Source organism: Copadichromis virginalis, linkage group LG23, assembly GCF_057382275.1.
Source record: "Copadichromis virginalis isolate Kocher_CV1m ecotype Utaka linkage group LG23, C_Virginalis_male_GT1.1, whole genome shotgun sequence".
Classification (NCBI taxonomy): domain Eukaryota; kingdom Metazoa; phylum Chordata; class Actinopteri; order Cichliformes; family Cichlidae; genus Copadichromis; species Copadichromis virginalis.
This window is the reverse complement of record NC_140639.1, coordinates 18,172,996-18,200,291: the sequence shown is the minus strand read 5'-3', so window position 1 is coordinate 18,200,291 and position 27,296 is coordinate 18,172,996. Positions and strand designations below refer to the sequence as shown.

General features: G+C 38.8%; 1 protein-coding gene across 1 annotated transcript; it reads left to right on the top strand.

Annotated features, from left to right (window-relative positions):
• Positions 1-26,218, top strand: LOC146680585 (NLR family CARD domain-containing protein 3-like). Its single transcript, XM_085447195.1, has 10 exons — positions 1-143; positions 228-326; positions 11,815-11,890; positions 13,235-13,463; positions 13,628-15,422; positions 17,549-17,722; positions 17,967-18,140; positions 21,508-21,681; positions 24,821-24,867; positions 25,043-26,218. The coding sequence occupies exons 1-10, from the start codon at positions 55-57 to the stop codon at positions 25,567-25,569; spliced, it is 3,384 nt and encodes a 1,127-aa protein (XP_085303321.1). The 5' UTR covers positions 1-54; the 3' UTR covers positions 25,570-26,218.
• Positions 26,219-27,296: the final 1,078 nt, after the last annotated feature.

The following is a 27,296-nucleotide window of genomic DNA, read 5'->3' as shown; positions in this document are numbered from 1 at the left end:
TGCAGGTGAAGGTAGAAAGTGTGTGTGAGCTGATGTGGATGTGAATTCAGCAGCATGGATCAGTGTGAGGACAGAGAGGAGGGAGTCCCTCCCTCTAAAACCACTCTGTGTGGGGAACATGAGAGCCAGACCAAAGCTCAGAGGTGAGATGACCATCTCTAACTGTCCATGACTCTTTAACATGTCGCAGCTCAGCTCTCACATCACTGCTCCATTATTATTCACAGGAACCAACCTGAACCTCAACCCAGCTGTGTGTCCTTAAAGAGTGACCAGTCTAAAAAACGCTTGATTGAATTTAAGGAACAACCCTCTGCTGCAGAGAGGTGAGCTGATGGGAACATTAACTTTTTGATTGCTGATAATTTGTGTCTGATTTAAATGAACTACTTGATGGTGTTTAATGGTTGCCAAAGTGCTTCCTCATAGGGGGCCATATGATATGTTGGGGTTTCTTTGTGTTATTTGACACTATATAAATAAAACTGAATGGTCTCCTCTTCAGCAGATACAAGTTCATAAAGTATTTCTGGTCTGTATATGAAGTATAATTAATTTGATGTTGCTGTAATTGCATAATGAGACGGGGGGTAATTGGGGGTTGTTTCCTATTTTCTTTTTCCTCCTTTAGCTGATGATACAGTGGGGCAAAAAAGTATTTAGTCAGCCACCGATTGTGCAAGTTCCCCCACTTAAAATGATGACAGAGGTCAGTAATTTGCACCAGAGGTACACTTCAACTGTGAGAGACAGAATGTGAAAAAAAAATCCATGAATTCACATGGTAGGATTTGTAAAGAATTTATTCGTAAATTAGGGTGGAAAATAAGTATTTGGTCACCTCAAACATGGAAAATCTCTGGCTCTCACAGACCTGTAACGTCTTCTGTAAGAAGCTTTTCTGTCCCCCACTCGTTACCTGTATGAATGGCACCTGTTTGAACTCATCATCTGTATAAAAGACACCTGTCCACAGCCTCAAACAGTCAGACTCCAAACTCCGCCATGGCCAAGACCAAAGAGCTTTCGAGGGACACCAGGAAAAGTATTGTAGACCTGCACCAGATTGGGAAGCGTGAATCTACAATAGGCAAGGAGCTTGGTGTGAAAAAATCAACTGTGGGAGCAATCATCAGAAAATGGAAGACATACAAGACCACTGATAATCTCCCACGATCTAGGGCTCCACGCAAGATCTCATCCCGTGGGGTCAAAATGATCATGAGAACGGTGAGCAAAGATCCCAGAACCACACGGGGGGACCTGGTGAATGACCTGCAGAGAGCTGGGACCAAAGTAACAAAGGTCACCATCAGTAACACACTACAACGGCAGGGAATCAAATCCCGCAGTGCCAGACGTGTTCCGCTGCTGAAGCCAGTGCATGTCCAGGCCCGTCTGAAGTTTGCCAGAGAGCACATGGATGATACAGCAGAGGATTGGGAGAATGTCATGTGGTCAGATGAAACCAAAGTAGAACTTTTTGGTATAAACTCAACTCGTCGTGTTTGGAGGAAGAAGAATACTGAGTTGCATCCCAAGAACACCATACCTACTGTGAAGCATGGGGGTGGAAACATCATGCTATGGGGCTGTTTTTCTGCCAAGGGGACAGGACGACTGATCCGTGTTAAGGACAGAATGAATGGGGCCATGTATCGTGAGATTTTGAGCCAAAACCTCCTTCCATCAGTGAGAACTTTGAAGATGAAACGAGGCTGGGTCTTCCAACATGACAATGATCCAAAACACACCGCCCGGGCAACAAAGGAGTGGCTCCGTAAGAAGCATTTGAAAGTCCTGGAGTGGCCTAGCCAGTCTCCAGACCTCAACCCCATAGAAAATCTGTGGCGGGAGTTGAAAGTCCGTGTTGCTCGGCTACAGCCCCAAAACATCACTGCTCTCGAGAAGATCTACATGGAGGAATGGGCCAAAATACCAGCTACTGTGTGTGCAAACCTGGTAAAGACCTATAGTAAACGTTTGACCTCTGTTATTGCCAACAAAGGTTATGTTACAAAGTATTGAGTTGTATTTTTGTTATTGACCAAATACTTATTTTCCACCCTGATTTATGAATAAATTCTTTACAAATCCTACCATGTGGATTCATGGATTTTTTTTTTTCACATTCTGTCTCTCACAGTTGAAGTGTACCTCTGGTGCAAATTACTGACCTCTGTCATCATTTTAGGTGAGGGAACTTGCACAATCGGTGGCTGACTAAATACTTTTTTGCCCCACTGTAAGTTCCCTAGTTTTTTTTTTTTTTTTTTTAAATTTGCTGGAAATACTTGCATTGATTTATTTAAACATGTAAAAATAATGTAAATACAGTATGCAAGGCAAAACAGAGTTTGTACACAGCAAAATCTCCAGTGTTAAATTTACACTGGAGAGTGTCTATATGGGTCAACACTTCTGAGTGTTAAATACAACACTGAGTGTTAAATTAACACTTTTGACAGTGTTATGTTTAAAAGTAACCTAGTCAGTTTTGAAGATTAACAATGGCTAACACTGAGCAGTGCTGATTTTCTAACACTGGAATATTTCTAACATTTTGAGTTATTTTCCAATGTTAGAAAATCAGCACTGCTCAGTGTTAGCCATTGTTAATCTTCAAAACTGACTAGGTTACTTTTAAACATATAACACTGTCAAAAGTGTTAATTTAACACTCAGTGTTGTATTTAACACTCAGAAGTGTTGACCCATATAGACACTCTCCAGTGTTAATTTAACACTGGAGATTTTGCTGTGTAGAATTGTTCTGACCATTTCCATGATGTGCTCACACAACTCTTGGTGGCGCTGTCACTTGGTGTTCACTCGCTCTGCGGTAGAGTATCACTTCCTGTTCCTGCTCAAACACAGTGGTGTTTCTGAGTAGCTTATTTGCTTAGCAATTTAATTAACAACTTTTAAATACATTCTTCTTTCATAGTATAATCTTCACGTGCTTCATCCGAAGCACACTTTCTCTGTACTCACTACCTAATTTATAGCCAAAGTATTCACTCACTGTCTCTGTACTGTTTCGCTAGCTTAGCTCGTAGCCGACTCATTAGCACCATGGCTACTTCACCTGTCCCTCCAGCACTTTCTTGCTCATTGTGTCAGATGTTTAGTTACTCCTCGGCCTCCTTTAGCAGTAATGATATCTGTAACAAATGTAGCATATTTGCAGCTCTGGAGGCCAGGATTACTGAATTGGAGACTCGGCTTCGCACCCTTCATTCACCCATAGCTAGCCAGGCCCCTGTAGCTGGTGCAGCCGAAGACAGCGTAGGCCCCGCTAGCTGTTCCCCGGCAGATCCCAAGCAGCTGGGGAAAGAGGGCGGCTGGGTGACGGTGAGGAGGAAGCATAGTCCTAAACAGAAGCCCCAGGTACACCACCAACCCGTTCATGTGTCTAACCGTTTTTCCCCACTCGGCGACACACCCGCCGGGGGTCAAACTCTGTTAATTGGTGATTCTGTTCTCAGACATGTGAAGCTAGAGACACCGGCAACCATAGTCAATTGTCTTCCAGGGGCCAGAGCAGGCGACATTGAAGGAATGACAGACTTTTAATTCATTTGAAAGCCTGATGCTTGAAGGATTGAAGGACATTTAAAACTGCTGGCTAAGGGTAAACGTAAATTCAGTAAGATCATAATTCATGTCGGCAGTAATGACACCCGGTTACGCCAATTGGAGGTCACTAAAATCAATATTGAATCGGTGTGCAACTTTGCCAAAACAATGTCGGACTCTGTAGTTTTCTCTGGTCCCCTCCCCAATCAGACCAGGAGTGACATGTTTAGCCGCATGTTCTCCTTAAATTGCTGGCTGTCTGAGTGGTGTCCCAGAAACGATGTGGGCTTCATAGATAATTGGCAAACCTTCTGGAGGAAACCTGGTCTTGTTAAGAGAGATGGCATCCATCCCACTTTGGATGGAGAAGCTGTCATTTCTAGAAATATGGACAAATTTAGTAAACCCCCCAAAATATGACTATCCAGAGTTGGGACCAGGAAGCAGAGTTGCAGTCTTACACGCCTCTCTGCAGCTTCTCTCCTTCTGCTACCCCCCCAAAAACCCATCTCCATAGAGACTGTGTCAGCTCCCAAAAAGACAAAAAACAAACTAAAAACCAGCAACAAACAACTTAAACATAAACAATTACAAAGAAAGAACAATACAGTATCCATATCTGAACCAAAGAGTAAAACAGTGAAATGTGGATTATTAAATATTAGGTCTCTCTCCTCCAAGTCTCTGTTAGTACATGACTTAATAATTGATCAACAAATTGATTTACTCTGCCTTACAGAAACCTGGTTGCAGCAGGATGATTATGTTAGTTTAAATGAATCAACACCCCCGAGTCATTCTAACTACCAGAAATCTCGAAGCACAGGCCGGGGGGGGGGGGGCGCGGTGTGGCAGCAATTTTTCACACCAGCCTATTAATTAATGAAAGACCAAGACAGACTTTTAATTCATTTGAAAGCCTGATGCTTAGCCTCGTCCACCCCAGCTGTAAAACTCAGAAACCAGTCTTACTTGTTATCATCTATCGTCCACCTGGGCCTTACACAGAGTTTCTGTCTGATTTCTCAGACTTTTTATCTGATTTAGTTCTCAGCTCAGATAAAATAATTATTGTGGGTGATTTTAACATCCATGTAGATGCTAAAAATGACAGCCTCAACATGGCATTTAATCTGTTATTAGACTCAATTGGTTTCTCTCAAAATGTAAAAGAACCCACCCACCACTTTAATCACACTCTAGATCTTGTTTTAACATATGGCATAGAAACTGAACATTTAACAGTGTTTCCTGAAAACCCTCTCCTGTCTGATCATTTCCTGATAACATTTACATTTACAATAATTGATTACACAGCGGTGGAGAGTAGACTTTATCACAGTAGATGTCTTTCTGAAAGCGCTGTAACTAAGTTTAAGAATATAATCCACCCACTGTTATCATCTTCAATGCCCTGTACCAACATAGAGCAGAGCAGCTATCTGAACGCTACCCCAACAGAAGTCGATTATCTTGTTAATAATTTCACCTCGTCACTACGTACGACTCTGGATACTGTAGCTCCTGTGAAAACTAAGGTCTCTAATCAGAAGTACCTGACTCCGTGGTATAATTCTCAAACACGTACCCTAAAGCAGATGACTCGTAATCTGGAGAGGAAATGGCGTGTCACAAATTTAGAGGATCATCATTTAGCCTGGAGAAATAGTTTGCTGCTTTATAAGAAAGCCCTCCGCAAAGCCAGAACATCTTACTATTCATCACTGATTGAAGTAAATAAGAACAACCCCAGGTTTCTCTTCAGCACTGTAGCCAGGCTGAAAAAAAGTCAGAGCTCTTTTGAGCCAACAATCCCTTTAACGTTAACTAGTAATGACTTCATGAACTTCTTCACAAATAAAATTTTTATCATTAGAGAAAAAATTACCAGTAATCATCCCACAGATGTAATATTATCTACAGCTACTCTTGGTACCATTGATGTTAAGTTAGACTCTTTTTCTCTAATTGATCTTTCTGAGTTAACTTCAATAATTATTTCCTCCAAACCATCAACGTGTCTTTTAGACCCCATTCCTACAAAACTGCTCAAAGAAGTCCTTTGAGCAGTTTAATTAATTCTTCGATCTTAAATATGATTAACCTATCTCTAATGATCGGCTATGTACCACAGGCCTTCAAGCTAGCTGTAGTTAAACCTTTACTCAAAAAGCCATCTCTAGACCCAGCAGTCTTAGCTAATTATAGGCCAATCTCCAACCTTCCTTTCATATCAAAAATCCTTGAAAGAGTAGTTGTCAAACAGCTAACAGATCATCTGCAGAGGAATGGGTTATTTGAAGAGTTTCAGTCAGGTTTCAGAGCTCAGCACAGCACAGAAACAGCTTTAGTGAAGGTTACAAATGATCTTCTTATGGCCTCTGACAGTGGACTCATCTCTGTGCTTGTCTTGTTAGACCTTAGTGCAGCATTTGATACTGTCGACCATAATATCCTATTAGAGCGATTAGAACATTCTGTAGGTATTACAGGTACTGCACTGCAGTGGTTTGTATCATATCTATCTAATAGACTCCAGTTTGTTCATGTAAATGGAGAGTCCTCTTCACACACTGAGGTTAATTATGGAGTTCCACAGGGTTCGGTGCTAGGACCAATTCTGTTTACATTATACATGCTTCCCTTAGGCAGCATCATTAGAAGACATAGCATACATTTTCACTGCTATGCAGATGACACCCAGCTCTATCTGTCCATGAAGCCAGACAACACACACCAATTAGTTAAACTGCAGGAATGTCTTAAAGACATAAAGACCTGGATGGCCGCTAACTTTCTGCTTCTTAATTCAGATAAAACTGAGGTTATTGTACTCGGCCCTGAAAAGCCTAGAAATATGGTATCTAACCAGATTCTTACTCTGGATGGCATTACCTTGGCCTCCAGTAACACTGTGAGGAACCTTGGAGTCATTTTTGACCAGGACATGTCCTTCAATGCACATATTAAACAAATATGTAAGACTGCGTTCTTCCATTTGCACAACATCTCTAAAATTAGAAATATCCTGTCTCAGAGTGACGCTGAAAAACTAGTTCATGCATTTATTACTTCCAGGCTGGACTACTGTAATTCATTATTATCAGTATGTCCAAAAAACTCACTGAAAAGCCTTCAGCTAATCCAAAATGCTGCAGCAAGAGTACTGACAGGGACTAGAAAGAGAGAGCATATTTCTCCTGTTTTGGCTTCCCTTCATTGGCTTCCTGTTAAATCCAGAATTGAATTCAAAATCCTGCTCCTCACATACAAGGTCTTAAATAATTAGGCCCCATCTTATCTCAATGACCTTGTAGTACCATATCACCCTATTAGAGCACTTCGCTCTCGCTCTGCAGGCCTACTTGTTGTTCCTAGAGTATTTAAAAGTAGAATGGGAGGGAGAGCCTTCAGTTTTCAGGCCCCTCTTCTGTGGAACCAGCTTCCAGTTTGGATTCAGGAGACAGACACTATCTCTACTTTTAAGATTAGGCTTAAAACTTTCCTTTTTGCTAAAGCATATAGTTAGGGCTGGACCAGGTGACCCTGAATCCTCCCTTAGTTATCAAATCAAATCAAATCACTTTTATTGTCACATCACATGTGCAGGTACATTGGTACAGCACATGTGAGTGAAATTCTTGTGTGCGAGCTTCACAAGCAACAGAGTTGTGCAAATACAATAATGTAAACAAGCAAAATACAAGAATGGCTACATCTGAAACTAATAAATATATGTACAGTATATAATAGTATATGCATTATGCTGCAATATACATAGGCTGCCGGGGGATTCCCATGATGCATTGAGTTTTTCCTTTCCAGTCACCTTTCTCACTCACTATGTATTAACAGACCTCTCTGCATTGAATCATATCTGTTATTAACCTCTGTCTCTCTTCCACAGCATGTCTTTTATCCTGTCTTCCTTCTCTCACCCCAACCGGTCGCAGCAGATGGCCGCCCCTCCGTGAGCCTAGTTCTGCCGGAGGTTTCTTTCTGTTAAAAGGGAGTTTTTCCTTCCCACTGTTGCCAAAGTGCTTGCTCATAGGGGGTCATATGATTGTTGGGTTTTTTTCTCTGTATCTATGAAGCGCCTTGAGGCGACTTTTGTTGTGATTTGGCGCTATATAAATAAAATTGAATTGAATTGAATTGAATTTCTAATGAGACTTCGGCAAAACTAGTTGTATCAACTGAAACGCCAGTGACATCTCTCTGGTTCTTACTCAGATCTATGTTGGAGTTTTTGCTATTAAGAACACGACTTTCAGATTCTGATAATTTGCTGTAGATTGTGTTTAGACCTGTTGCTTATTGGTTTGTTTTCCATTTTTCAGCTAATAGCTCTTCGAGAATCACTTCGTTGGTACATAAATGCTATTTTATGGCTGTCAAACTGTGTTATCTCTGACATTTCCATAGATTCAACTAAAGAAATGGGAACAAATGTGTTCTTACACCAGGTCACTATGTGTAAACAGAACCCATGCAAACTCCACACAGAAACTCTGCAGCCAGAATGCTACTACTGCTAATATACTCAAATCACTGCTCGATCATTATTCACAGGAAAAAACACGGAATTAAACGCAAACATCATCCTGGATCTGAACCCAGCTTAGTGTCCGTTAAGAGTGACCAGTCTAAAAAACGCTTGATTGAATTTAAGGAGCAACAACCCTCTGCTGCGGAGAGGTAAGCTGATAGTAACATGAACTCTTTGATACCTGTCAGTTTGGTGTCTGATTTAAATTAACTACTTGATGGTGTATTATGGTTACCAAAGTGCTTGCTCATAAGGGGCCATATGATTGTAAAGATTTCTCTGCATTAATGTGGGGTCTTTATCTTATAATACAAAGTGCCTTGAGGCGGCAGTTGTTGTGTTTTGGTGCTTTATAAATTAAACTGATCTCTCTTTAGAAGATCAAAGTTCTTCAAAGTTCTTTCTGGTCTGTATATGAAGTATAATTAATTTGACGTTAAGCTTAATGTTAAGCCTGCTTAATCCATTCCCAAATCATGTTTAATGTGTACTTGTTCCTGGGTTATTTCCAGACATCCTAACCAATTTCCTTCCATCTAAAGTTGACCATCTGGGACTTCTTCCAGACCTTGGCACAGGGCTGACACATCATGATAACTTGTACTTATTTACAATTGCAAGAACTGATGATTTTGGAATCTGCAGTGTTTTGAAATTGTTCCAGGAGACCATCCCAGCTTGTATAAATCTATAGTTCCTCTTAGATCTTCACTGAGTTCTTTGGACATTCCTATTGTGCAAAGTATTGATTAAAACAAATGCTTTTTATGCTGCCAAAGACAAACTATCACAATTTTTCAGTTGTCCCTGGCTGCAACAATGTGTTTCCTGTTTTAAAATCAAGGATATACTGTTCAGTTTCATACCTGTCTGTTCGGTAGTAAGTGGTTCCTTCTTGTTTGGCTAGATGCACTCTTACAGGAAAATCCAGCTGTTAGCTGTGATATTCCGGTTTGTGAAGCACTTTAAAAATTAGGCCTTGCATTCACTTTGCTTATCCTCACTTCTGATCCAACCTAATATCATGAAAAAGCCATGTAATAGCCATGCACTATGTCCATTTCATGCTTTGCCTCTCAAAACATGAAATGTACAGGCACATAGAAGTTGCAATAAATTGCAGTAATAGCAGAATGAGATATTTTATCTCAAGCCAACATGAAAATTAAATCCAGGAAAGTTTTTAAACAGATATTATTAACACATTTACATATATATACATAATAGCCCGCTAGCTTAATTGATTCTGATGATTAAGGACCCTGCAATGTACTTAATATGTTTTTTGCTGACTACCAACTTCGTGGGTTTAAATATATTATCTCACCATGCTTCTTCATGCATGTCTATTTTACATTTTGGAGAGGCAAAGCCAGAAATGGACATGTTTATAACATGTTTGATACAGTGATACTGGGTTGTCTAATATGAAGTAATCCAGTCAGTGAGATGACATGAAGAAAAAAAAAGGTCTCCAAAAAGTTTAGCACCTTTCATTCTTCTTGTCTTTAATAGTAAGTGGCTAGCTGGACTCAGTCGGAAAAATCCAGCTGTTAGCAGTAATGTTCAGGTTTGTAAAGCACTTTATAAATGAGGACAGTGTGGAGGAGAACCTATTTAAGTCAGGTAAGAGGTGTTTCACCGGAGTCAAAAAGTTGTTTGTTTCTTCCTCTAGTCGGTTGCAGTGCAGTCAGCAGCAATCAGTAGTCTCCCTTTTCCGAAGCACATCCAAACTACAAAACTAGGTTTCTTAGCAAAGCACGAATGGGAATCCCATCAGTAGTATGTCTGCGAAAAAGCTAAAACAATGCAGAGGCTCAGAGGAAGAGATGCCACACTTTTTGGAGACCTTACTTTTCTCCTGTCATCTCACTGGCTGAATTCCGTAATATTATTTCATATTATTTCCAAATGTAAGTGAAGGAGATTTTAATGTGGAGATTTTTTTTTTCTTTTTGGCTGCAGATGTGCTGATCGATGATAGAATTTCCAATTGTCTTCAGTAACAACAGTTATGTTTTTGGTGTGACATGCATGTAGTAACCTCTTATGTAGTAAACTGTTTCATTGTGCTTGGGAAAGGTGAGAATATTTTATTGCATAAAGTAGTGCTGATCGCATCGCAAACGTCTGCTTTGTCAAGTGATTGCATGGCCCAGTACAACTGGCCTGGCAGTCTGATGACTTAAACAGGCCATCCTCCACACAGTCCTCATTTATAAAGTGCTTTATTAATGAGTCAATTTAGCTAAACAACAAAGAAAGATTTACTGCTAAAGAGACAGACAGTGAAAGTGGACTGTATATCCTAGATCTCTTAACATAAAACTCTTGGGAAAGACTGTTGCAGCCAGGAACAGGTCAAAATTGATCTCTTTAAATGTTCTTAAAAATTAAACTTTACTTATCATTTGTTTCTTAAATTGAAAAAAAAAAAATCAAATAGATGTAACAATGTTACATCTATTTGATTTTTTTTTTTAAAGCTGTGCTCCATCATGTAAATGAGCTTTTGTATGTGCATTGTTTTACATCCTCTTTAATTACTAAGCTAATATATTTCAACAAAGTTACCTTGGCACATTTTGCTCAGTGGTTATTAATCCAGCATGGCAGACAGAGAAAAGGAGGGAGAGGCAGGATTTGATCTTCTGCTTTCTGATTGGTTGAGCTCTACCCCTAGTCCCTCCATGCCTCCTCCAACTCTCCTGTCTCACATCATAGCTACAAGTGTACACGTTTTAGTTTTGTAACACATTTGCAACAAGCAAAGCATACAAATTCACAAACTTGTGATTAGAGTGGCTGTAATTGAGCAGTTGTATTAACTGACTTGAGAGTTTGTAATCACAGAATTGTGGTTGTACGAAGTACCAAAATAAAGTAAAATTTGACTTACTAGGTTTTTCTATGTATTCTAATCCTTATTCTATAAGTTCTCACTTATCTAAAAGCTGTCACATTTTGCAACATGTGAATTTGAAGATTCCCAAATGGATTCTAACATCGTGTTCTTACAGTGACAGAGATCATTATAAGGCTCTGGTGGATCTTGAGAATTTGGCTGATAATTCATTCATTTTAATTGTCTCACAGAAACCACTTCAATTGTTCTCAATATGTGAGACATATACACAGGAATGAGCCTATCAAATCATGCTTTAAAAATCAGCAAAATTATTTTAACATTCAAAAAGACCAGTAAAGGGACTGTAAAACGGGCATAATGTATTCTTTCCTTCTGCTCCTAGTTAGCACTCTGAATGCACAGTTATGGATCAGTTGTTGATTCATCACATACTGTAGGCCACATAGCAAAACATTGCTGCAGTCAAGTCTGTACATTAGTTTCTCAGAGAGAAAAGATTTAAGGTGATTACAAATCATATGTAATGACAGACAACAAATTAACCCTGGGCTTAAAATATGAGTCAAGGACCACTCTCAGGTTTGTTGCTTGATGACTTGGGTTCAAAATAGCTGAGCAATGTGATGATATCTCTCTTGTCTGAACAGCTTTTTTTGTCCAGATTTTAATATCTAAACTTGCACTGTGCACCGATTGTTTAGCTGTGCACACATTTTTATTTATAGTATGTTGTTAAAGGTATTTTCATAGACAACAAAAACCTGGCCAAAATGTTTTGTCTATATTATTTTTACTCTTCTTCATGATTCCTCCACAGAGTGGACAAGAGCTCAGAGGTTCCCAGCGGTCAGTCTGCCCAGCAGCAACAAACACATCTGGACTCCATATTTATGGTCTGTACACATACAATATTAGTTTTATATTCATTCTGTTCACAGTCATGTTCATGATGGGTATGGGGGTATGGGAATTGGTTGTCTCTCATGTAGAAGGTTGATGGTCACATCTCCACCTCCTTCCATCTACATGCCATAGTGTGATACATGTAGTTATTCTTATATCCCTTTCTCCCAGTGACAAGGAGGGAGTTCATGCAAGACGTTTACCTAAATAAAACGTAACCTAAACAAGATGCAAAGACCACCAATAAGTTGATGTTCTATTCGATTGCATGAAAGACCTGGGCCACCTTTAATGAGGCTATACTCCAACTCAGTTCAACTTAGATAAGCATTTAGCAAACCACAAGCCAACTTGTAAATCATTAGTGACTTAAAGTTTAATCTTACCAGTGGATCTAAAGATCTCAAACAAGCACCTAAACTCCCTCCTTGTCACCTCAAAGTAGGTGACAAGGAGGGAGTTTACACAAAAAGTTTACATAAATATAAAATCATTTATTAAACATAACCTAACCAAGACACAAAGGTCACCAATAATTTGATGCCAGGTGCAGTGGAAGACCTAGGCCAGCTTTTATAGGCCATTGCTTTCATGAGTGTGAGAAGGTCACAACAGAGAGGAGCTGTTATATAGAAATATATCTCAATTCTTTTAAATAAGCGATGCTTTGAATTTCAAGGAGGGACCTAGTTCTTACTGCAAACAGTTAGAGTGATTTAATAATATTCAACCCAGTGTTGAACATGAACATGGTTGTAGTAAAGAAATACTGCAGTGATGAACCAACATACAAGCTCAACAAAACCTGGATTTTCTGTCATATTTTAAAGAGATTGCGGTATCTTATTTCTTCTTATCTCAAAAAAAGCATGCTTCTCTCAGACTGCAGGCTTACTTCTGGTTCTTAGAGCTTTTAAAAGTGGAATGGCAGGAAGAACCTTCAACTGCAAAGCCCATCTTGGGTAGAACCAGCTCCCAGTTTGGTTTCAGAAAACAGAGATGCTCTCTGGTTTTAGGATTAGACATTTAGTGTTACTTTGTGGTTAAAGTTTTGAGTTAGGGCTTGATTATGTGAGCCTGAACCATCCCATAGTTATTTTGCTATAAGCTCAGGTTTCTGGGGGAATTTCATGATGACTGAGTACTTTTCGACTCCCTGTTTTTACTGCCTTGGTATACATTACTGTATGTCATTAAACGTTGTCTTGTCTCACCTTGGGGTATTGTTCTGTTTGTTGCTTCTGGGTGTGTCTTTTCCTTCTGCTTTCCTCTTTACCCAGCACCCTATAGAGATTGAGGGGTGGTTAGATCATTAATGCAGTAATGTTTTCCAGATGCTGGAAGACGACATCATTATTTTTGTGAAGAATGAATTGAAGACGATCCACAAGGTTTTGCGTCAAGATTACCCAGAATGGGCAGAGAGACAAATGGAAGATGAGGAAGTATTAGCAGGTGAGGATGAAGAGCGGAGGAGAAGCAGCAGAAATGCAGTTTTGAAGATCACATTAGACTTCCTCAGGGGAATGAAGCAGGAGGAGCTGGCTGACCGACTGCAGAGCAGTAAGAGGATTTTTCTAAAGATTTATGCTAGATGAAAAAAAAACATTTACTAATGTGTCAAGAGATCTACAAAAATGCATTCAAAAACCTGTTTGTTGTAGAAATAAGTGGCATCTCTAGTTTATAAATACTTAATTGATATTTTTGCCCTTTTGTGCCTTTAGGAACTCCCATTGTAGTTTGTCAGAAACAAAAATCTGCTTTAAAAAAGAAGTTCCAGTGTGTGTTTGAGGGGATTGCTAAAGCAGGAAATCCAGCACTTCTGAATCAGATCTACACAGAGCTCTACATCACAGAGGGAGGGACTGCAGAGGTCAATGATGAACATGAGGTCAGACAGATTGAAACAGCATCCAGGAAATCAGACAGACCAGAAAAAACAATCAGACAAGAAGACATCTTTAAAGCATCACCTGGAAGAGAACAACCAATCAGAACAGTGCTGACAAAGGGAGTGGCTGGCATTGGGAAAACAGTCTTAACACAGAAATACACGCTCGACTGGGCTGAAGACAAAGCCAACCAGGACATCCAGTTCATATTTCCATTCACTTTCAGAGAGCTGAATGTGCTGAAAGAGGAAAAGTTCAGCTTGGTGGAACTTGTTCATCACTTCTTTACTGAAACCAAAGAAGCAGGAATCGGCAGCTTTGATGACTTCGAGGTTGTGTTCATCTTTGATGGTCTAGATGAGTGTCGACTTCTTCTGGACTTCAACAAAACTGAGAAACTGACTGATGTTACGGTGTCCGCATCAGTGGATGTGCTGCTGATAAACCTCATCAGAGGGAAACTGCTTCCCTCTGCTCACCTCTGGATAACCACACGACCTGCAGCTGCCAATCAGATCCCTGCGGAATGCATTGACAGGGTAACAGAAATTAGAGGGTTCCCTGATACACAGAAGGAGGAGTACTTCAGAAAGAGATTCAGAAGTTGGTGGAAGGCACACAATATCATATCCCACATCAGGACATCACCTAGCCTCCACATCATGTGCCACATCCCAGTCTTCTGCTGGATCACTGCTACAGTTCTGGAGCATGTGCTGAAAACAAGAAAGTGGAATACGATGCCCAAGACCCTGACTGAGATGTACATCCACTTCCTGGTGGTTCAGGCCAAAGTCAAGAAGGTCAAGTATGATGGAGGAGCTGAGACAGATCCACACTGGTGTCCAGAGAGCAGGACGATGATTGAGTCACTGGGAAAACTGGCTTTTGATCAGCTGCAGAAAGGAAACCTGATCTTCTATGAATCAGACCTGACAGAGTGTGGCATCGATATCAAAACAGCCTCAGTCTACTCAGGAGTGCTCACACAGATCTTTAAAGAGGAGAGAGGACTGTACCAGGACAAGGTGTTCTGCTTCATCCATCTGAGTGTTCAGGAGTTTCTGGCTGCTCTTCATGTCCACCTGACCTTCATCGACTCTGGAGTCAATCTGCTGGAAGAAAACCACACAACCTCCAGGAAGTTTGAAAGAAGAGAATCTAACGAGAAATACTTCTATCAGACTGCTGTGGACAAGGCCTTAAATAGTCCAAACGGACACCTGGACTTGTTCCTCCGCTTCCTCGTGGGTCTTTCACTGCAGACCAATCAGAATCTACTACAAGGTCTGCTGACACAGACAGGAAGTAGCTCACAGACCAACCAAGAAACAGTCCAGTACATTAAAGTGAAAATTAGCGAGAGTCTGTCTGCAGAGAAAAGCATCAACCTGTTCCACTGTCTGAATGAACTGAATGATCGTTCTCTAGTGGAGGAGATCCAACAGTTCCTGAGTTCAGGAAGTCTCTTGACAAATAATCTGTCTCCTGCACAGTGGTCAGCTCTGGTCTTCATCTTATTGGCATCGGAAGAAGATCTGGATGTGTTTGACTTGAAGAAATTCTCAGCTTCAGAGGAGGCTCTTCTGAGACTGCTACCAGTGATCAAAGCCTCCAACAAAGCTCTGTATGTAAATGTGTGCTTGCTTCTTTAATTTTAAAATGCTGATTATAGTTAACAAAATAGCAAATGCTCAATTGAAAGAACCCCCCCCCCCCCCACACAATATTTTAATAGGTTCTAGCCTCTAATAGAAACTCTTATAGAAACTCTAAAGCTATTGAATATAATTTTCATCAGCATTCAGCATCCACGGTTAAGTATAATATACTTTCAATATATCACAGCATTAGAAAGTGTCAGAGTCTCTGAAACATTTGTGGTTGTAACCCTTATCAGATGGAAGAAAAATGTCAGAATCAATATAAATTCTTGGCTGTTGTGATTTTCAGTGGTCTTCCCCCTGGTTTACTAGTCTCGGTGGTCTGTGCTCTCCATTTCTAATTCATGTTTTTTTGTCACCAGACTTTAACTACATCATTTTCTTTTGTCAGTAATCATAGCTGAGTTTTTACCTCACCTTCAGTACAGAAACTGTAGCAGAGAAGTATAAATCAAGTCTTATCGGACAAGAGCTCCTATAAATTACATTTTACTCATACCTTTGCATCCAGAGCCCAAAAAATTTCATTTGAAGCCAGCATTTCAGTTCATTTCCATGGCAACGTTTTAACAGGGATACGGTTTTATACTGCACTCTCTGAAAGATAAAATCCAGCGTTATGTTCCACAGGTAAAAGCATATAATAAGAAACCTTCCCCTTCTGTAATCTTTGTGCAGTATGTGATAAAGGTCATTTTAAACTGAAACACAGACTTAAAATGCTATATATTTATTTCTGATATAACTTTTTTAGTTATCCATAAATTTTTGTCAAACACCTAGATATTTCCTTTGTTTTTTGTCTGTTCCAACAAGTAAAATAATTTCTTGTGTGAACTCCATCCTAGTCACTGGGAGAAAGGGATATAAGAATAACTACATGTATCACACTATGGCATGTAGATGGAAGGAGGTGGAGATGTGTCCATCAACCTTCTACATGAGAGACAACCAATTCCCATACCCCCATACCCATCATGAACATGACTGTGAACAGAATGAATATAAAACTAATATTGTATGTGTACAGACCATAAATATGGAGTCCAGATGTGTTTGTTGCTGCTGGGCAGACTGACCGCTGGGAACCTCTGAGCTCTTGTCCACTCTGTGGAGGAATCATGAAAAAGAGTAAAAATAATATAGACAAAACATTTTGGCCAGGTTTTTGTTGTCTGTCATTACATATGATTTGTAATCACTTTAAATCTTTTCTCTCTGAGAAACTAATGTACAGACTTGACTGCAGCAATGTTTTGCTATGTGGACTACAGTATGTGATGAATCAACAACTGATCCATAACTGTGCATTCAGAGTGCTAACTAGGAGCAGAAGGAAAGAACACATTATGCTTCTCCAAAAGTTGATTCTGTTCATCTGGATGTAGAGTTTTCAGTGGGAGAAACGTTTCATCACTCATCCAAGTAACTTCTTCAGTCTCAGCTGACTGCAGGTTTCCCCAATCTTATAAACAGTACACTTGCATAATGACTGAAACCAGCCCACTGAAGGAACAATGGGCTGGGAGATTTACTTACTTGGATGATTGAGCATGCATCAACACATTATGCTTCTTATACAGTCCCTGTACTGGTGTTTTGAATGTTAAAATAATTTTGATGATTTTTAAAGCATGATTTGATCATTCTGGTTCTTTTTCAGTAGAACCAACCACAAAGCAAATAAACAAAAACCTAGCTCTAAGCTGGAAAATCTAAACACAAAACACTACATGAAACAAGAAACTTAAAACATGGGAAAAGAAACCTGAAACCTGGAAACAACAGGAAGAGAAGCAGACAAACTGAAAATAGACACATGTTAATGGGAGGAAGCAAAGCAGAATAGACTAACACAGGACACAGAGATATCAAAGTAAAACAAGAAATAGACAAACATGGAAAAAATGATGACTAGATGTAACACAAGGAACACATGGGAAGCACAGCAACAAAACCTAAAGGCTAGAAACTATCAAATATATAACCAGAAATGAACTACATCAAAGGATATTAATAATCAAAAACATAAACACTGAGTCACTAGACCTGGGACCTTGACAAATAGAACTTGTTTTTTCTTTCCTAGACTAAGTGTCTGTAACCTTTCGGAGAGAAGCTGTCAAGCTCTGTCGTCAGTTCTCACATCGCAGGCCTCTAGTTTGAAAGAGTTGGACCTAAGTAACAACAACCTGGGGGATTCAGGAGTGATACTTCTGTCTGCTGCACTGAAGAGTCCACAATGTGAACTGGATGCTCTCAGGTCAGCTCAAACAATATTGAGTTTCTCTTAAGTGACAGAATAAATTGGTTTAAAATTTTAAGAATAAAAGTCAACTTTTTCCATATGTTACTGTATAATAATGTTTTTCAGTATTTGAGAGTCACATTAAACATTAAGGATTTATTCAAGGCTAAATATTGCTAAATCTAGTATATCTAGTAATTCCATAATGACACATTAATATCAGTATTGTTATTGTCTGTGTTTGTTTCTAATTTTTCAGACTGAGTGTCTGTAACCTCTCAGAGGCGAGCTGTGAAGCTTTATCCTCAGTTCTTGGCTCACAGTCCTCTAGTTTGAAAGAGCTGGACCTGAGTGACAATGATCTAAAGGATTCAGGAGTGAAGCATTTGTCTGTTTGCGTGAAGAGTTCCTATTGTAAACTGGAAACACTCAGGTCAGGATTAAGACTTTTCGCTGACTGCTATTTAAATGTGTAATTATAGTATTGCAGAAACACTTAATCCCAACATTTACCCTTTATTTACATTTGTCCAAAAAAGTATTCAAATCATAATTTATATATAAAATTTATTTTATATTTTTATATGTTTGTTTGTTGTTGTTTTTTTAACACACTGGTCAGTTTAGAGTTTTACAATTTCAACAATAATAATTTCCTGCTGAAAAGAAAATGCCCAAAACACAAGTTTAATATAATTTAATGTATTTAATTAGGTATGGTATCAAGTTATGGTATGGTATCACTTCCATTAAAACCCTTGCAAAACATCTTATTTCATCATGTAATCTGCAGCTCTCTTTTGGATCACCTGCTGATAGTGTTTATTCATTTGTCTTTAGGGATTTGCTAGCTTAGCTTAGCTCATAGCCTACTATCTAGCAAACTAGCATGGACTTCACCTATCTCTCCTGAACTTTCCTGCTCAGTATGTCAGATGTTTAGTTATACCTCAGCCTCCTGGCTAATACAATTATTAGTAATAATTGTAGTTATAATAAATGTAGCCCCTTTGCAGCTATAGAAGCTGTGTGTAAGGAGAAGGATTTTAAATTCAATTCTAAATTTTTTCTAGAGCATGTGCACCAAAAAAAAAACAACCTATTTCTGACAGTGCAATTTAAGTTCCCATGAACTACACAGAAAGTCATAAAGTCAAACCTGACTTTTAATAGCACCAGCAAACCTTTGCAAGTGCCTGTAGGAAAAAAGATCTACATTTCCCACTTCTGATTCTCGGAGGTAATGGTAGACATGTGGTAGTTCTTGCTGACAACATGATGACTTGTATTCCAACGTAGGAAGTGCTATGAACAGCTATGATCAGATTGGCAAAGTATGTTCCTGGATTATAATGTTTTGTTGTTGTGTGCACTTTTTTATGCAGTTTTTGCAAAGTCATTAGTGGAAGGAAACTGCAGCATAGAACAGGCTGAATGCATGATGTATGCAAGTATGAATCCTCCAGTTTCATAGTCAGAAAAAAAAATATTGCTGTAGTTTATTTGGTTGCAATTATTCTGGGATTTAAAAAATAATTACGTAAATGGGATAGCAGACACTCCCGTGGGTTTAGAAGGGAGAAAGCCCACACTGACCTTTGGATTCCAGTCAAAAACCTACAATTTCAAGAGAACGTGCAGCTAAACGTATCACTCTTGGTCCAGAGAAAACTACAGGGAGTGCAGAATTATTAGGCAAGTTGTATTTTTGAGGAATAATTTTATTATCGAACAACAACCATGTTCTCAATGAACCCAAAATACTCATTAATATCAAAGCTGAATGTTTTTGGAAGTAGTTTTTAGTTTGTTTTTAGTTTTAGCTATTTTAGGGGGATATCTGTGTGTGCAGGTGACTATTACTGTGCATAATTATTAGGCAACTTAACAAAAAACAAATATATACCCATTTCAATTATTTATTTTTACCAGTGAAACCAATATAACATCTCCACATTCACAAATATACATTTCTGACATTCAAAAACAAAACAAAAACAAATCAGCGACCAATATAGCCACCTTTCTTTGCAAGGACACTCAAAAGCCTGCCATCCATGGATTCTGTCAGTGTTTTGATCTGTTCACCATCAACATTGCGTGCAGCAGCAACCACAGCCTCCCAGACACTGTTCAGAGAGGTGTACTGTTTTCCCTCCTTGTAAATCTCACATTTGATGATGGACCACAGGTTCTCAATGGGGTTCAGATCAGGTGAACAAGGTGGCCATGTCATTAGTTTTTCTTCTTTTATACCCTTTCTTGCAAGCCACGCTGTGGAGTACTTGGACGCGTGTGATGGAGCATTGTCCTGCATGAAAATCATGTTTTTCTTGAAGGATGCAGACTTCTTCCTGTACCACTGCTTGAAGAAGGTGTCTTCCAGAAACTGGCAGTAGGACTGGGAGTTGAGCTTGATGATACCAACCCAAACCAGTACTCCACCTCCACCTTGCTGGCATCTGAGTCGGACTAGAGCTCTCTGCCCTTTACCAATCCAGCCACGGGCCCATCCATCTGGCCCATCAAGACTCACTCTCATTTCATCAGTCCATAAAACCTTAGAAAAACCAGTCTTGAGATATTTCTTGGCCCAGTCTTGACGTTTCAGCTTGTGTGTCTTGTTTAGTGGTGGTCGTCTTTCAGCCTTTCTTACCTTGGCCATGTCTCTGAGTATTGCACACCTTTTCTTTTGGGCACTCCAGTGATGTTGCAGCTCTGAAACATGGCCAAACTGGTGGCAAGTGGCATCTTGGCAGCTGCACGCTTGACTTTTCTCAGTTCATGGTCAGTTATTTTGCGCCTCGGTTTTTCCACACACTTCTTGCGACCCTGTTGACTATTTTGGATGAAACGCTTGATTGTTCGATGATCACGCTTCAGAAGCTTTGCAATTTTGAGACTGCTGCATCCCTCTGCAAGATATCTCACTATTTTTGACTTTTCTGTGCCTGTCAAGTCCTTCTTTTGACCCATTTTGCCAAAGGAAAGGACGTTGCCTAATAATTATGCACACCTGATATAGGGTGTTGATGTCATTAGACCACACCCCTTCTCATTACAGAGATGCACATCACCTAATATGCTTATTTGGTAGTAGGCTTTCGAGCCTATACAGCTTGGAGTAGGACAACATGCATGAAGAGGATGATGTGGACAAAATACTCATTTGCCTTATAATTCTGCACTCTCTGTATAGAATCTGACATTGTTTTGGGAAATGTAAAGACTGATTCGATATTAATTTTAGCCATCTCCAATCTACATAACCTGTTGTCTTTACTGATGATATGAATTATAATTTTACCAAATCTAAATGTATCCTTAGCCGGTAGTTTCAGGTTTCCTTCAATATTGCCTGCTCTGACAATAAAAGACAATTGACGATGGATGCTGGTGTGTCTACCTGAAAATGTTTAAAAACATAATCATCAGTAACCAGAGTTGGTTCCTTGACAGTTGTTGTTTGAGTAGGGAGAATGTTCTTTTCCTTCCGTGCATCCCCCAATCAGCTGTCTTGGATGGCCCTGCTTTAAGCAGTTTCCATTGGAAGTATCTTTTTGGGATAAAGTAATTGTTCGTAGGACATAATCTGATTTCTGGGGTATTTGAGGAGGTCTTGTGTTACTGGAGGTCCTTTTGTCTGTTTGAAATAATCTCTTTATGAATAAAAAGGAAACTGAATTTAATAGATGAAAAGTATAGATGTAATTGTATCTGAAATAAGAAAAAGAAAGAAAGAAAGAAAGAAAGAAAGAGACCTCCAGTAACGTATGAATTGTTGTTTTGTGTGTCTGCAGTCTGTCAGGCTGTCTGATCACACAGGAAGGCTGTACTTCTCTTGCCTCAGCTCTGAGTTTCAACTCCTCCCATCTGAGAGAGCTGGACATCAGCTACAACCATCCAGGAGACTCAGGAATAAAGCTGCTTTCAGCTGGAGTGAAGGATGAAGGTTGGAAATTGGACACTCTCAGGTATGGAGAAAATGTCTTATAGAAAATATATTAAAAGTGGACCAAATATCCATTTCACCTTAATCAAAATAGATGTGTCATTAACAGACTAAAAGCACCAAATAATCTACATATTAAAATTTGCTATAAATTAGATGTAAAACTATATCTTTAGTACTGTTACATCTGGGATAATAAAATCCAGCTCTAGTTGGGTTGTAAAACATTTAAAGTTCCAGAATAAGGATTTCTGATTTTGTTAAACACTTTAGAACAAAAATAATTTTATAAAACTAAAAACAGAATTTAATTATGTGCAAATCTCATAATCCCACATTTTATTCACAGTGGAACATAGAAAACAGAGGTGAGAGAAGTAACAAAGAACAAATACTTTGTTGTACCTAAGTAGAATTTTCAGGTATCTGTACTTTACTTCGAATCTTTTACTTTTACTCCCTACATTTTTAAGCAAATATTGCACTTTCTACTCCTCGCATTTTTAAAACTGACTTGTTACTTTTGGTTTAACTTTTTTTTTGAGGAATTATTGTTTCGTCATTGCAAGACTCCAAACATCAAATGGGTTTGAGCCTAAACAGAAACACATGAAAGGCAATCCTGTCCTATTAATCACCAGCAGATGTCACATGTGGCAGAGTCTGGGGTTAAAGTGGGTGGGTGGTTTTTTGGCACAACACCAGAATTGTATTGAGGTGCATAAACAATCTGAAACTCATCTCCAAAGTGACATCTGCTGGCCAATTTGGCTATCACCGCATCTTGATAATTCTTTTCTTTGAAACAATGATGGAGACAAGCCCTGCACAATTCCAAATAAAACTACTTATTATACCAGACCGTTTGTAATAGGGATCAGCACATCTTTTAGCGAAATCTCTATTCAAACAAGAAAAGAAAGTATTGAGACTGTACTGTAATAACTACACAGGTTTATTGCTCTTTTGGGGCTTAGTCAACTTTTTTTTTTTGAGGTTTGGATGTGTTTGGTTGTTTTTTGGGAGCTTCTGTAATCAGGTTTGCTTTATGCACTGTTCAGCAATGCTAGAAGCTGGTATAGCATTAGCTTTGATTTTTAATCAGTTTAAAAATATATATTCAAATGAAAAAAAAGACTAAAGGTGTTTTCCTTGTTTATTAAAAAAAAAGGGTAACATTTATTATATTTATATGGACTAATTTTGACCAATCGTAACAGTCAGTTTCACGCACTTTGACCTGTACACTTTATAATCATCATCTGAACCATAAAGAAACTTTCCTGAACTTTAAACTGCTGTAAATGGTTTATCATGTAACATGTTGTTTTACTGAGTTTGGAGTTTTGGTTTTGAACTTTCAGATATTTTAATGAGTTTGAAACAAGAGAGTGAGGATAGACAGGACAACCTTTTACCTCAAAAAGAAATGGGAAGCTGAACTGGCCATAACTATAACAGAAGGAATGGGTCAGTATGTGTGAAATACAACACAGCACAACAAATTCGCTGTTGTGGAGGGAATTTTGATGGAAAAAATTGACACGTTTTTTTCATTACACCCAATATTAAAAGTAAACAGATCTCAAGTCCACAGGAATGTTGGAGACTATGTGGAGAAACAGAAGCAGACCATTCACATGTATTCTGGAAGTGCATAAAAATTAAAAAGTATTGGGAAGACCTTAAAATGACCATGGATAATATTCTGGGATATGCACTCCCAAACACCTGCCAAGTGATGTATCTTGGAAACATAAAGGAACAGATACAAAAGGAGGACTTATATTTAGTAAAAATTATTCTAGCCGCAACTAAAAAAGCAATTACAAAGAAGTGGTTACATCCAGACCCTCCCACTCAACGAGATTGGATTAGTATTGTAGAGGATATCTCAGAGATGGAAAAAATAACATTCAATATCAGATTGATGGGATGTAAATACAATGGACAATGGAGGAAGTGGAAAGCATTCCGAAGTGGCACCAAGAAAACAACACAAGAAATGCGAATGGAATAGATGGAAAATAAATGTAAACTCCAGCCTGTTTGTATGTTTGTTGGTTTGTAATTTTCTTTACTGTGTTTTTTTTTTTCTTTTAATGTTACCTAAAATTAATTTTAAAAAAATTAAAGTTGAAAAAGAAACAAGAGAGTGAATGGAGCTCACAGAGCAGTATCTCTCTTATCTATATGGCAGTAATCATTCGAATACGATATTTATACATTTATACAATATTGATTTGATTACACTTTTGAGTCCAGTTTTAAGTGGTTGCATAGTCTATGTTGGTTACACATGCACATGTAATTATCTCAGTAGTGTTTGATAAACACCACCTTTTTATTGTGGTACCACTTACTTTTTGAGGTCATTTTTATTCCTAACCCAGCTTTTTTGAGGTATGTTGCTATCAAAGTAAAAATGAGCTAAATTTATTTTTCCTAAATTAGAGCACTTTTTTAGACTATAAATTTGATATGTTTTCTATGTTCCATTGTGATTAAAATATAGATCTATGAAAGTTAATAATTATTGCATCACTTTATGTTTTAAAAAATTTTAAAACTTTTTGGACAATCCAGTGTTTACTGCCAATTTACCATATAATTTCACACTGGCCTGTTATAAGCACACATCTATCCCACGTGAATGTTTACATTTTCTATCGGTAAGCTTTTTTTTTTTTTTAGAGGAACCCAGTAAATATGTTTACTATTTGCCATTTCCATTGTAAATCCCAGTTAAAATAAGGGGGGGGGGGGGGGGCAGGTAGTAATGTGCAGATTGGAATTAAGTCGTAACATCATCAAGTACTTTTTCTTCCTCATTTTGTGTTGTCCAGTCAGGGGAAAGAATCATGATGATGACACAATATTTTCCCAATTTAAAGTGTTCTTCTATGAATGCACCAGTTATTACAACGGTGGACCAATGATTTGACTTTACAGATTTATCCAACAGCTGCTTCAAAAGACTGACAGATCCAGGATCAGTCCAAATCATCACCACTTTGATCCACATATGGATTGAAGTGTATTTGAGAAAATGTTGGACTGTTCCTTTATCAGTGTTTAACAGTATGTGCATGAGGGGGATGTAATGTCCATGTGTACATGCTGAAAGAGACTGTGCTGGTCTGACCCCCTCTTCTTTTCAGGGTGGAGCCTGCTGGAGTCCAATGGTTGACACCAGGTCTGAGGAAGTGTAAGTGTGTTTTTAATGTGATTCAAGTAAAAAAAGCCGTACACATTCAACTATCTTCAAATTGTCAAATCATTCATTCACATCTCTCATGTCAGGAGTCATCATCAAAGTGTCAATCAATGAACAGATGATGGATCAATAACTGCAGCTGGATTGTGTTTGTTCTCTCCATCAGATTCCTGTCAACTCACAATCGACACGAACACCGTAAACAGAAAACTCCAACTGTCTGACAACAACAGGAAGGTGACACATGTGGAGCAGGTTCAGTCATATCCTGATCATCCAGACAGATTTGATGTTTGGTTTCAGCTGCTGTGTAGAGATGGTCTGACTGGTCGCTGTTACTGGGAGGTCGAGTGGAGTGGAGAGGTTTGGGTAACAGTGAGTTACAGACAAATCAGCAGGAAAGGAGGCAGTTATGACTCTGCATTTGGACACAACACTCAGTCCTGGAGTCTGCAGTGCACTAACAACGGTCCTCATTTTGCCTGGCACAATGACAAAACAATATCCTCCTACTCAACCTCCTCTGTCTCTAACAGAGTAGCAGTGTATGTGGACTGTCCTGCTGGCACTCTGTCCTTCTACAGAGTCTCCTCTGATACTCTGATCCACCTCCACACCTTCAACACCACATTCACTGACCGTCTCTATCCTGGATTTGGAATCTGTGCTGCTTCCTCAGTCTCCCTGTGTTGATTTTAGCATTGAGGTTTTACAGACACAACATTAACCAAAAGATCTAAGGAAAAGGTCGATAAGGCCCCAGTCACAAGGCTTAGAAATTGGTTTGTGACCATCTGGCAGCTACCAATCAAGAACAAATTATTATTTGAGTTAGGAGTAGTTTCTGGAGGTTTACAGTTGCTGGGAAAATTATTGCTTGTGCCCCAGTCACACGAGCTTAGAGACCAGTCTTTGATCCCCCTGTCAGTAGGCAAAAACGTGTATTGCCTAACCGGTTGCTTTAATAACACATTGCTGTGGTTGTGGTTTTGAATGTGTCAGGTGTGGTGAATCTGTACACAATTATTTTCTGAGTTATACTTAGAGTACTAATGTGGGAACTTCAACATTTTGTGCTATTTGGATTAGACTGCCTACTGACATTTTTGTTTTTGTGGTGCATCCTGTCATATTTGTGCATTCCAACGTGAAAGTTGAATGAAAATGGCATTTTAATAATTTTTGTGACTAAAACTGTTTGTTAAAAAGCATTCTATGTAACAGGAGTGCTCTGCTTTTTTAAAATTCTTTTTAAATTGTATTTTTAACTAGCTGATATTTAGACCATTTTTGATGCGTTTGTTCCAAATTTCAGATTCAGATTCATCTTGATTGTAAGAAAAAAAAAAAAAACAGGTTGTTTTTTTTAAATATATATATTAATGTTCAAACATTGCTTCATGTTTCAATGTGTGGGAAAAAAGGCCTTACTATGGCTAGTTGACCATTTTAAAAATATGTATAAATCTTCAAAGAAATCTTCAAAAGTACTTGATATATGTAGCTGAAAATGTAAGCAATGACTGTAAATGTTAAAACCCTGCAGAATAAAATTTGTATACAAATAAGATAGTTGAGCAGGATATGTTGTAAAAATTGGCTGATTTCAGATGAAGTTACACTAAAAGATTCTACAACAGGACACCTAAACTGCTGACGTGTCAAATCTGCATATAGACTAAGCCTTTAAATTCGTTTTGTACATTTAATAGTTACTAACAGTCACCGCTGTGGCTGTAGCTAAGAGAAGAAGAGATAAAACCTGCACTTTATGCATTAACGAAGTACTCAATTGTAATCCATAGATTATCTCTTGTTGCAATGATAGTTATGTCTAACTGACTAAAGACCTTAAATCACACACTTCTAACACTATATTACTCTACAGTGCTTTACCTTTCACACACACTCATACCTCTGCTTCACCTGTAGGAGATGTGTTGATGAAGCTTGCATGTAAGTTCAGTGAGGAAGCTCTGTACTCACACATCTGGTCCCCTTGTGTTTGGTGGCTAATCTAAGATTTATATAATTTCCCCTTTCCCATGCTAGTGACTAGCCTCGAGGGCCGATGTCCTGCAGGTTTTAGATCTCACCTTGGATCAACACACCTGAATCACATGATTAGTTCGTTACCAGGCCTCTGGAGAACTTCAGGACATGTTGAGGAGCTAATTTAGCCATTTAAATCAGCTGTGTTGGTTCAAGGACACATCTAAAACCTGCAGGGACACCGGCCCTCAAGGCCTGGAGTTGCCCACCCCCTGGGCTAGTCCAATCATCTTTATGCCGGCTTTCTTCAGTTAACCTAAATTGCTCTCTGATGCATCCATCAGAATATGAATATGTGTGAATGTTAGTAAGTACTTAAAAATCACTTAAAGCACTTAACTGATTGGATCAGTTAAGTGCTTTAAGTT

Excerpts from the sequence above, each read along its gene's own strand:
- LOC146680585 (XM_085447195.1), top strand. The coding sequence starts at position 55 with ATGGATCAGTGTGAGGACAGAGAGGAGGGAGTCCCTCCCTCTAAAACC. Across the intron at positions 144-227 it reads AGCCAGACCAAAGCTCAGAG|GAACCAACCTGAACCTCAAC; the intron begins GTGAGATGACCA and ends TATTATTCACAG. Across the intron at positions 13,464-13,627 it reads GGCTGACCGACTGCAGAGCA|GAACTCCCATTGTAGTTTGT; the intron begins GTAAGAGGATTT and ends TTGTGCCTTTAG.